The 13,012-nt window shown below is 37.4% G+C and overlaps 1 protein-coding gene across 2 annotated transcripts in view; it reads left to right on the top strand.

Annotated features, from left to right (window-relative positions):
• The window catches only part of mad1l1 (mitotic arrest deficient 1 like 1), a 71,712-nt gene that overhangs the window by 6,148 nt on the left and 52,552 nt on the right, over positions 1–13,012 (top strand). For both annotated transcript variants that reach the window (XM_081360413.1, XM_081360414.1), the window contains exons 6-10: positions 1,591–1,672; positions 1,857–1,987; positions 2,086–2,200; positions 3,396–3,457; positions 9,579–9,665. In XM_081360413.1, the coding sequence (XP_081216539.1) occupies positions 1,591–1,672; positions 1,857–1,987; positions 2,086–2,200; positions 3,396–3,457; positions 9,579–9,665 (477 nt within the window). The remainder of the gene's footprint in view (positions 1–1,590; positions 1,673–1,856; positions 1,988–2,085; positions 2,201–3,395; positions 3,458–9,578; positions 9,666–13,012) is intronic.

The raw sequence follows: 13,012 nt of genomic DNA, 5'->3' as shown, positions 1-13,012 counted from the left end.
AACTTTGACTCACAATAGTCACATCCATCTGATCGGCCTCTTACCACGAACACACTGCTGAAGTTTCATCAAGATCAGTTGATGTATGCAGAAGTTATAACACTTCGTGTCTCTCTTTTCTCGCCATAAATTCGTTTCCTCACCACGGCCAAACCGTTCAAGATATCAAAAATCCGTCCGCAATTTAGCATCCTCAATGTCTTTACTTCATGCTGACTGAGTTTGGAGGTGATTGAATGAATTCTCTAGGAGGAGTACATCACATTCCACAGCAAGCGTTTTCCAAACAACCCATAATAGCTGACTTCCTGTTGGGCTGGCGTGAAACTTGTCAGAAGGAAAGTTGTTCGGCCCGACGAAATCTATATGTGTACCGAGTTTCATATTACTTCATGCAAGCGTGTTTGATATATGGACCAAGTTTTCAGACCCTGTTCAAGAGGGCGCTGTTGAGCCCCCCTGCCACGCCCGTTTCTGAAACTTTTCACATGTCTACTGGCTAATACGTGTTATGTGTCTGTCGAGTTTCATCCAATTTCAAGCATGTTAAGAGTCTCAAACGCATCCGAAAAGAATATTAAAACTTGATGCGTTGCCACGGCAACAGTATCTAAGATATCAATAATCCTTTCACAGGTCTACATCTGCCCTGTGTTTACATTATACACATAAATTTTGAAGCAAATCGGGTAAAATTAAGAGGGTGACTTCAAAGCATTTTGAAAGTGACACACTTCCTGCTGCCAGTTGGTGGCGCTATAACTTTGACTCACAATAGTCACATCCATGTGATCGGCCTCTTACAACGAACACACTGCTGAAGTTTCATCAAGATCAGTTAATGTATGCAGAAGTTATAACACACTTCCTGTGTCCCATTATTCGCCATAAATTCGTTTCCTCGCCACGGCCAAACCGTTCGAGATATCAAAAATCCGTTCGCAAGAATTCATCCTCAATGTCTTGACTTTATTCTCACCGAGTTTGGTGGCGATCGGATGAAATCCCTAGGAGGAGTATTTCACATTCCATTGTATGCGTTTTCCAAACAACGTATAATAACCGACTTCCTGTTGGGCTTTTGTAAAACTTAGAGCACGAAAGTTGTTCGGCCCGATGAGATCTATATGTGTACTGAGTTTCATATTATTACATGCAAGCGTGTTTGATTTATGGACCAAGTTTTCGGACCCCATTCCAGGGGGCGCTGTCGAGCCCCCCTGCCACGCCCCAGTACCAGCTTCAGCCCGGCCCTGATGGCCGCAGGTTCTGACGTGTGTGCAAAATTTCAAGAGTTTTTGAGCATGTTAAGGGCCCCAAAAGTGGCAAAAAGGCAAAAAAAAAAATAATGAAAAAAAAAAAGAAAAAAAAAAAAAATAATCCTTACGGAAACAATAGGGCCTTCGCCCTTTCAGGGCTTGGGCCCTAAATAGCCCTAGTGGACAATTTAGCTCTTGGGGGACTGCCCTGATGGCTACTTCCTGCAACCGAGTTCCTATAACTACCTGAAGCCTCTACTGTTTTCCCTTATACGTTCTTTTAAATAAAAATACAAATGTACTATGTTGTTTTTGCATCTGATGCTGATAGGAAGTTCCAGGACATCAGTCAGAGGTACCAAAATCTCCAGTCATCTCATTCCACCAGCACAGAGAGTGACCTCAAGATTAAGGTAATTCTGTTTCTGTCTTAAATTTCAATTTCGATGAAGTTTGGAGCACTGAGAGATGTCAGAAGCAACTACTTCAGTACCAAGTCGATAGTGAAAAAAAAAAACAATCAAACTTGTATTTTGCATCATGAAATTGGCTTTTATTTGAGACCTGGTCCCTCTTATTGGTGCTGTCCATCTGCAGGAGTTGGAGAGGCGTTTGGCTCTTCAGGAACAAGACGCTGTGATTGTGAAGAACATGAAATCTGAAGTGGCCAGACTGCCTGAACTTGGGCGGGAAATTAAACGTCTGCGGGAGGAAAACTCTTTCTTAAGGTATCAACATTGTCATCATCCAACTTTTATTTTGTGGTGGATGCATACCTAAATCATTATTTATTATAATTTCAATCATCTCTCAATTTCCTTTCCAGAGAGACAAAGGAGAACAACAGTCTGCTAAAAGAAGAGACTGAGGGGTTGAGGAGGAAGCTGGAGAGAATGGAGAGAGTGATGGAGGAGAAACTCAAAGTGGAGTTGGAGAAAGAGGTAAACACATACAGAAATACAGTTTGTCATTGAGCTTTTGGTATAATTCTCTGAAAATAATGTGTATTGTATCTGCAGTTTTATGGATGATCATGGCCTAAAATTGCTCTTGAATGAAGAATTCGGTATAAGTTCTGACAAAATTATTTCTTGCTTGACCCATGCTATGCAATAGAGATGCTCAATTCTGGATAAATTGAGAATCACTATACATACCGGTGTGTGTGTATATATATATATATATATATATATATATATATATATATATATATACACCGGTGTATATATATAGATAGATAGATAGATTTCAAATAGAGGTCACAATTCTGAACAGACAACTAGACAAAATAACATGTTAAATTGATAATTGCTGCAGTCTATTTAAAAATGTTTAATTTGAATGAATTGTAAAAAATAAAATAAAATGGGTTTGAATGAATGATTCAATGACTCGCTCATAAAGACTTGTTTCCTTACGGGATGAATAAGCATTTTTTAACAAATCTCGAATGAATGATTCAATGACAAATAATATTTTTTAACAATCACTGGCATAATGATGAAATTGAAACAATTGTTATTTTATTATTGTTACTTTCAAAAGGTGATACCATAGACATCAGTGTTTATATCCAGACTTTTATCCCAGTACTTCTGTGATAATTTCGATATTTTTAACCCAGAAATATTGATACAGTGTGGTTGAAAAGATTGTTTGTAAAGCTATTTCATACCTATACATGATAGCTGCTCTCTCTGGGTCAGAGGCAGTGCCAACACAGATCTGAATGTTCCAGAGTGATTTTGTCAAAGGTTTAATAGACCGGCGAATCGTTGTCATTTAGGAATAAGATTACGTGGGTGTTTGAATCGAGATTGCAATCTTTTGATTATTCGTGCAGCTCTACTATGCATGATTGACTTCCTGATTTTAAATTATCTTTTGCATGATATTTCACCCCATAATCAAAAGGAAAAAAAATAAGAAAATACATTTTCATAAAACAAACAAGTCTATTTTAGGACAAATACGATTTCTTGCTCCTTAATTTCAGATTTTGAAGAAAGTATGAGCTGTTCTGTTATTCAAAATGTAATGTATTTGTACATAAGAGTAATGTTTTTTTTTTTGGCTTTTAATGTACGATTTTAATCCATTGTTGTGTCTGGATGTGATTTGTTTTTTATCTTCTAGAAATTAGAGCATGAGCTGCAGGCTTGGGAAAACATTGGCCAGACTACAGGACTTAATATTAGGTGGGTATTTATTTATTCTTTTAAATAGAGTTTTGTGGAAATATTGCATTAAAAGCCTAATAGATTTCTGACACTCAATGTATGAAGCCATATTTGAGGGTATAGATATTGTAGTAAGCACTGTCTGTTGAATTTTGTGAAACCTAAAGTAATTGTTTTGGGTGATGTGGTGATTACAAAGCCACCAGAGGGCGCTCTGATCTTAAGATCTAAAGTTTATCTCTTCCTGTCTGCACCTGTGTATGTCTATTAACTTGTATTAGGTCAGTCAGTGTTATTGGTTGTAAATTCTACATGCTCTCTGGTTCTGCAGTGTTTTCAAGGTCAGCTTGTTACATATGCTGAAACAGTGGCTGATGTGTGGAGTAGTTTCAGTGTGTTTGCATATGCATGTGTTCTATTGATCGTGTGTGGTGCAGATGTGCTTTGTCAGTCATGTGGAAAGATATAAACATTGTCTGTTTAATGGCTTATAGGGATTTGGTGGAGCACACACACACACACACACACACACACACACACACACACACACACACACACACACACACACACACACACACACACACACACACACACACACAGTGCTATTGAATTACCCCTCACAATGACAAACATTGAGACTCTTATTGGTGAATCAATGTCCTAAAACATCAGACATCAGTGTGAGTGACTGATCTGTTTAACATCCGCTACCAATATTTAATGATATTATGAATATCTAACATCTGCCTATATAAATTGGACCGATGAATAGTTCCAAACCCGTATGTCTGTAGAACACAAAAGGAGAAATTCTGAATAATGTACTAGTCACTTTTTTACTGCAATAATTATGAATGGATCAGAACTTTTTAAAAAGTTTCAAAACAGATGCAAAAGAACCATCCAATAGCTTTGTGTGAGGAGCAGAGCAAATTTTGAGCTTGTTAACACTTGGTCAGCTTCATGCGTTTTTAATCGGAAAGCTATCCGATTTGTTAAAACTGTTGCATTTACACTTAACAACATAAATGCATGTGTCATTGCAAAACGATTATAAATCCAATCTTCAATTCCCAAGCCATAGGCAAATTCATCGTAAAGTTCACGTCAACGAAAGCAAAAGGTTTGAGCTTCATTTATTTATCATCAGCTAATTTCAAAATCAAAGACCGCAAGAAGAGAGAGAGCGGCATCGGCACTGGTAAGATAATTTAGTGTCACTACTTTTAATGAAGATGATTGTGTGTTGAGCTTCAGGATGCGACGCCAAACATTCAGTTTCATTTGCGGCTGTTTACGCATCAGCTATCCAATCAGAGAAAAAACGAGAAATGACAAGGTGTAAACGGGCCCTTTAAGTAGTTATTTGCTGAAAATCATGATATCAGTTCATGAACAAATTCGTTTTGAGTGTTTTTTTTTTCTATCATATGACTACGGAAGACATGACAAAGATTTGCATGTTATAATACAGTGAGCACAGTAAATTATTCATTTCTTTTGTTTTCCGTGGAAGGGCCAAAAGGATACAGATTTGATAAATGAAAACGGAAGTGTTATTTTTGGTGCGATAGGGTCAGAGAGAGGGTTGAAAATGGCCATGTAAGACAAAATTATTGAAATTGAGGGCTAGCTCCGTATTATAAATAATAAAAAAAGTTATCCTTAATTTAAACTCAATGAAAATGGAGTTATTAATATGTATATCATTTGGCTAACCTCAGGATGGTTCTTTTTCCCCCTATTTCTCCACTTTCCATCTTTTTGTGGTATATACTTTACCACAAAAACAGTGTTTCCGTTTATATAACAATAAATGGCAATATTTACCAGAAACTGAAAGTTCTTTTATCATTTTCTTGGCCTCATTCTTTAGGGCACTTAAGGGCAAACTAGAGATGCACCGAGTGCAATTTTCTTGGCCAATTCCGATTTCCAATTTTTTTGTAAGTGTGACCTGCCAATACTGATTTTTGCCGATTCCGATTTTCTTTCAAAGAACTATACAAACAAAAATCTACATTTCTTCAATGCAAAATTTTATTTTCATAAAAAACAAAAACAAGATAAAAGACAGTAATAAAATAAGAACAAATAAACAAATTTGAAAAGTAATTAAATGAAGAGAGGGTTTTTCTATGTCTTTTGTTATTTTATTAACATGACAGACAGCAGCAGGAATATTGGGCTGCTGTCAGGGATAGTTCACTTTGAAATTAAATTTTGGTATGTTTTAGCTTACAATAGTTTCAATTTTGATATTTTAAGGTCAAACCGTTCTTGTCTGACAGTCATATAATGCAGGTCTATGGTCACCATCTCAAAGAGAGCATGCACAGAGAAGTCCAAATTAAACAATTCCCCATCGTAAGTACACATTGATGGCCTAAGACACGAAACGAGCGGTTTGTGTGAGAAAACGAACAGTATTTATATCGTTTTTACCTCTTGTACACTTTCCGGTGCTTGCACAGACTAAGCCAGAACGCGCGCACACGTCACACACCAGGAAGCGCGCGCGCCCTCAGATCACTTGGACGTGGTTGTGTAGAGGTAAAAACAATATAAATACTGTTCGTTTTCTCACACAAACCGCTCGTTTCGTGTCTTAGGCCATCAATGTGTACTTACGATGGGGAATTGTTTAATTTGGACTCTGTGCTTGCTCTTTGAGACAGTGACCATAGACCTGCATTATATGACTGTCAGACAAGAACGGTTTGACCTAAAAATATCAAAATTTAAACTACTGCGGAAACAAAGACACCTACATCTTGGATGCCCTTGAGGTAAGCTAAAACATACCAAAATTTAATTTCAAAGTGAACTATCCCTTTAACAGTTTTTACACAGATCCAATATACTGTTACACATCTTGCATTATCTTTCTCAACTAAGAACTGAATGTTTAGCTGAATACTTTGTGTGTATTTGACTGTTTAAGCACAGTAAGCCAATCGTTTGGTACTTGCGACTCACAAGCTGCTTATGGCGGAGCTTGTGCGCTCCAGATCAGTGGTGTGAGTGCGAAACCTTCAGGAATGTGCACAAATTATGCACAATACAAGCAGTTTTTAACCGGAGAGAATGAGACGTGTGAGTGAGAGGAGGCGGGTGTGTGTCACTTCGCCATCGGAGAGAAGAGAGCGAGAACACGCAGCTGACGATATTGCCTGTGCCGCTGGTGGCTTGGAATCGGAAAGATGTGAGAATGGCCAGCCGGTTACCGGTCCAGGCCGATCATCCCGTAAAATCGGCTGATTCTGGTCCCTGGCCGGCCGAGCGATGCATCTCTTGGGCAAACAAAAATCATTGTGATATTCACAATGTTGCTTAGTTTTATATCAACAACAAAATCATTGCAGATGTATTGTGAATGATTATTTTCATCATCTAATATGTGTTTGAATGTGGTAGAGAACAGACCTTCCACTTTGAGCATTCGGAAATTGCCCAGTAATGATGATTAACTTTAAATGGCACATAATCTGACACAGTTTTGTAGAGTCGATATCCTTCACGGATCTGGTCGATATCTTAATTCACATATAGGTTCTTTCTCCTCATGTAATTTTCTCCCCTCCCTGTTCACTGTGACGTCCGTTTTTCCTCAGCGAAGGTTTTGTTCCTGTTTGAATGCATTTCCTGTCTTTGAAGTGTGATATGGCCTTCAGTGTTTGAATGCAGGGTTCAACTGATTATCCTCACATTCGCCTAGGTAAAACACTGTTTGTAATCAAACTCTTCTCAAAGCTTTTCCATTGCTTTGAGAGAATAATGGCAAGGCGAATGAGCATAAAGTGTCCGTCTCGCTTTGGTGGAGCAGAAATCTGTTTTTGGATTCTGATTGATCATTGAACATTTCTCATTCCGCTCTCTCTGCTCCCCAGGCCTATCAACCACCACATTCACCGGCAGTATAAATATGTCTAGCAGTAGTTTCATTCTGCTCTCTCATGTTTTACCTGGGTGAGCAATGTAACTCTCGCGGGGATTCTCCAAATAAAAGAAACCGGTGTCATATCTTCTCAATGTTTTGTCTCAGCAAAGAAAAGTGCAGCGGTTAGGACTTTCCCTTTTTGTACCGTTGACTTATTCGTCTTGCTGTGAAGGAAACGAGAGATAACCTCCTGAAAAATGAAGGGGGAAAGAGGAATTTATACTCCGTCTTATGATTCCTTTCCTTTATGTTCCCTCTGTGGTGATATTCCTACTGTTTGAATGCTGAATCAATTCTCTTCAGAATTAGCTTTCATCTCATACAGAACAAAGGTGTCAACCATAAGATAGCACTTTCATCATAGAAATTTAAAGTAAAATTGTCAAACATGAGCAAATGCATTCGAAGCCTTTGTCTGTGGGTGTGATTAAGTTCATGAGCTTTTTGTTTGATGTTGACAGCTCTGTTAATTATGCAAATCAAAGACAGCCAATGTAATTTAACATGCCCTATGATCATTTTAAGCATGACCCAGTAGTTAGCAGTGTATGTTATATAGAAATAAATATGAATATATTAGGGAGTTTGAATATATATTGCTACTGAGCACTTCCAGCAAGCATAACATAGCATTTATAAACCGAATTTGCATAATTATGTCAACTTGCTTTTATGAGAATGTTTGGGAGAATAACAAGACCAAACAATAGAGCCCTGCGTTACAGTATGGGATTTAAAGAATTTATGTAAAATCTTTCAAAAGAAGATTGCATTTAATCAGAAAATCATGGCCCAGCGATTGTAATAGAAATAATGCAAGTGAATGAATTCAAATTAAATAAAACGACCGGCATCAAAATAAATAAAACTTACATAATTAAGATAAGAACACAACTGAACAATATGGACAGTTTGAGTATGGGAGGTTGAGGAGTTAGGAAAGTCAATGTATTTTTGCAAAAAGCTGAAAAAAGAAAAAAAAGACAGGACAATACAGCTTTGGAGAAAATGTCTTCATCTCTATTAGGAAGCAGATTCTACTGTAAATGCACAAATTAATTTTTGTTTCATAAACAGCTTCTAATGAGTCTTTTAGAGAATGAGTTTTAGGATGGGTTTTCAGAGTTTACAGTTTGTGGTCTTAAAGAAGGTTTTCCATGAATAAGGTACATGTTGTTGTACCATTAGTACAGAAAAAAAGAGAGATGAATGCGAGAACTATATGTGTATTGTTGAACATAATTAACCTTGCATAAAACGTTGCCAGTTTTAAAGTCGGCATTAGCGATCGACCAACATTATGTTGTTGTTTTTTTATGGGCGATACCAAATAATAACAGATTTTGGACAGAACAATTATCACATTATTTAATTTAATGCTAACAATTGCTGCAATAAAAGTTACATTTATTTTTTATTATTTTACTTTACAAAATTAGAAATGATAGGAAAATATCAAAATGCAAAAAATAATTGGGACTTGATAAATCTGTAAAATAAAAATATTTATACATTTGAAACTTAATGATTCTGTAATCTTATAATAGTAATTTTCACAAATAAAGAAATAGTTAAAAACATGAAAAAAAAAGAAGAAAGAAAATGCTGTAACCAACAGTGCACTCAGTAATCTGGTAAGTTTGTGTGCACTGTGCATCATATTTTCTCAAATAAAGACCAGATAGCATTAATTTTACATACAGTACACAGTGACTATGACATGAATATAATATATAATAATATAATAATATCCAACTGGATATACTGTGGCATAGTTTGGAATGTTGGCATGGATTGAGCATCACAGGTTTTTAAGCAGGCTACAATTACACTAGTTTTTTAACTTCCAAATGTGTGGTATTTATTACAATGTGGCACATTTCGCATTAAACCTTGTTACCATAACTAAAATTTTGGAAATGGGGTTGCTGGAATTGCAAACCTTGAATACAATAATTATAAAGTATAAAACTGCTAATTTAGTATTGTAATATAGTTTGGTTTCATTAGGTGAACGGTCAGCATTTTCTGAAGGTGAAGCATCTACTTTCAGTGAGCCTTTGCTGAAAACGAAAAATGGGCTTTTATTGGACTTTTCAGGCCCGCTTTGTACCCTGTGCATCTTTCATTGTGCTAGTAAAATTTTTATTTTGATTTATACCCGTCTCTTATTTCACTTTAAATTTTTTGTTGTTGTAGGAAACCTGAGGATTTATCCAGGGAGGTGATACAGATTCAACAGCGAGAACTGAACCTGAAACAGCAGAACTACACACTCAATAGCAGGTAAATACACACATTCACATGTACTAAAAGGTATGGACCATTGACTTTTGGTCAGGAGGCAAGTCTGTAATGTTTAAACACCTTTCCAAAGGGATCTCTTTTATATCATAGAGCTAATTGTAGGAATGAGCTGAAGCAATTTTAGATTAAATAATTGATATATAGTCGAGCTGTGCTGTCACTTGATGGTTTGCAAAATTGACATCTTCAGTAAGAATTGAGATGGACAGTTTCTATTGAACCTTCACTTGTGAGCGACAGCTCTACTCCAGAGCATGTGATCTGTCCCTCAAGCGACAGATTGGGACAGCCTATCTCTATGTGGGTTCACGTCTGTTTTTTTGCTTAAAAATGTCATTATTTGACAAGGCCTCTAATGTGGGTCTCATTTCATCCTGTGCAGCTCTCTCAAAGGCAGTAATGGGGTCTTTTCTTGAGTTTCACCAGCCAGCATTAGCCAATCCCTTTGATGCTCTTTCTGTCTATCTCTGGTTTCTCCCTCTCTCTAATTGTCAGACTGTAATTGGTCGATGGGTGTTGGTGCGTGTCGGCGCTGCGCGGCTCGTCACTTCAGCAGTCAAGTCAAACGAAACTATGACAATATCAGATCTCACTAATGAGCTGAGTGTTGAGATTGGGCTAATTATGAACTATCATGTCTTCTAAAACAGCTTTGCAAAGTAATGAGTCTGCTGTCATTGCTTCCTTAAGTTTATGGAAGAAGTTGGGGCTGTCTCCCCCCATCACACACACAATATCTTCTTTTTTTATTGCTTTAATGTTAGGGCTGTAACGATACGCGATATGAAATCGAAATCGCGACACTCGGATCCACGATCCAGTTTCGCGGTGTGAGAAGGCAAAATCGCGACACACCCCTTCCAACTCTCAGAGTAACGGCCGTTTCACACATACTCCGTATGCGGTGCATATTTTTTCCGTAGACTACCCAGGTCACACACTGCACGCGGTTGCCGTCCGTCGACGTATAGAGCAGTGCAGCGATCGTTTCCGCAACGAGTATTTCTTTTGTGCTGCACGCGCTGAATTAAAGTGACAGCGCATGGTTCGTGGTCAAAATGAAAACAGATTGACAATAAATGCGATTAATTAAATAAAATGTAGTAATCTCACCATAAATGTATTTAATTAAATACTACCTTTTTCACTTTAAGACTGGGGAAAAGCAAGAAAAAAACACAATTTACCTCAATTTGTAAGGTTTGATTGGTGTTTGCAGCACAGGCAGTAAGCCTCAGTTACCTCAGTGTGAAACAGTAGCCATTTAATTTAGCCTACTTTGTAAATGTAAGAGAACTTGATTGAATGAGAATTTTCAACATGCTCAAATCATCACCACAATGGAGTTTAGTTCTGTTTGTTTTTCAACAGTATTTTGTTACAAAGAAAACAGAAGTGTTATAGCTTTGGCTATTTATTTATTTTATATATGGCTATTTATATTGTTAATAATTTGAATAGTTAATCTTGTTCTTTGGTGTTCAGTTTGTATAGGTTTTACAAATGTTATTTAATAAAAAATATTGTTTTAATAAAAATCATTCTTTTTTTTCTCCCCCCCCCCCCCCAAAAAAAAATCGTGATACGAACCGAATCGTGGGTCAAAAATCGTGATACGAACCGAATCGTGGGTTTGGTGTATCGTTACAGCCCTATTTAATGTGTTTCTGTCAGATATAGGCCTATTATTTGCAAAGCAACTTATATCTGGCGAGTGGAGGATGTCTAGTGTGTGGAAAACAATACTTTTTTGTCCTACAACATTTTGGCTTCAAAACAATTATTGGCTCTGGTACCTCAGTAGTAATTTTTAATCGATACCATCGGCAGCAAATGCACTTTTTCAGTTGATTGATGCAGTTTAAAAAAGGCTGTCGATAGATAAAAAAAATCCATGTCAATTGCTTACAATTAATCTCATACATTTATGTTGTTGTTAAATCATTTGGATAACACGCATAGCTTTGGAGTGCCAAAAGGGACATGATAATGGAAAAAATGTGAGATGGGGGGTATATTTCAATGTGTTTGCATTCCCCTGAGAAACTGCATTTGCTCGCAAAGAATTTAGCTCCAACCCTGAAAAAACTCACTTGCCAGTAGCCTTTGGCTAAATCCAAAATTGCCCCCTATACCCTCAAATAGGCCATTATTTGAGGGGACAGCCATTTGTAGTGGTGTCCGAAACCATATTGGATGTAATCGAGTACACTCATTCTATCCCACATTGCACCGCAATAACCAGTGTACAGCTGATGTACACTCAATGGCTGTCCAAATTCGCTCACTCTTTTTCCTTCACTCCTTCAAGTGTATTGTATTAGTGGACTAACATAGGGAATAGTGATTGAGGGTTTTAGGGGGCTATTTCAGATTCAGCCTTAGTGATCTTGAAGACATTTGCCCCTTTCACACAGCAATCCCGTTATACAAGCAATGCAAGAGTGGATGTCAATTTATTGTATTGCAGAAGTGCAACAAAATAATGCTTCGTGAAAAATAAAGCTAAGATGATGAACGAATGGCAAGGAAGGAAGCACAAAAAATTAACAGACATACACAAGAGTAAATACAAACAAGAGTTCGTTGTTAGTTGCCAACAGCACAGCAGCTCCAGACAAACAATGACACTCAAAACCAGTGTTACTGGAATCAAAGCAAGCAACCTCAACGTCTGTTTTCAGGCCTTCCCGCTTAGCTCTCTCCTGTGCTGGAAAGCTTTTCTAATATTAACGTGGGTCCTAAAGCTCTTTCCTGGTCATAACCCTTCATTTTCCAGTGATATTCTGATGAGCTTTTCTCTTTTGTAATATCTCTCAGCCAACTCTCTCTTTCTACAGTCTTTTTTCAAATCTCCCTCTTGCTCTTTCTCTCTCCTCCACTGCCATACACTGATTGCTGAATGCTGATTGGCTACACACGTTTGTTGTTGTGTCGGTTCTCATTCCGACCAACTTTTAAACAGCGTTTTTCAAATATCGCTTACCCCACCTTTAATGCACATTTCTGCTTTCAAATAACCTACCTTATTTGCTACCATTAAATTAAATTACATGCATATTGGCAAACATTGGCCACCCTGCTCCATCTATATTTGTGTGTATAAAAACCCATACTGCTATTTTTTACAACCATTTGCACAGACTGCTGTGCCATTACTGAATTAGCCACTTTGTTGCATGAAGGTCTGTTATTGTGATATCATGCATTCCATAATTTGTTGCCAATAACAAGGAGAAAAAAGATTGGTTGGTTTGCAATGCATGTCAGATACATGTGGGTAGGTGAATCTTCTCCCAAATAGGCTACGATACACACTGGACATT

The sequence above is a fragment of the Scardinius erythrophthalmus genome (assembly GCF_964197995.2).
Source record: "Scardinius erythrophthalmus genome assembly, chromosome: 3".
In the NCBI taxonomy this organism is placed as follows: domain Eukaryota; kingdom Metazoa; phylum Chordata; class Actinopteri; order Cypriniformes; family Leuciscidae; genus Scardinius; species Scardinius erythrophthalmus.
This window is presented reverse-complemented; position numbering and strand designations above follow the sequence as displayed.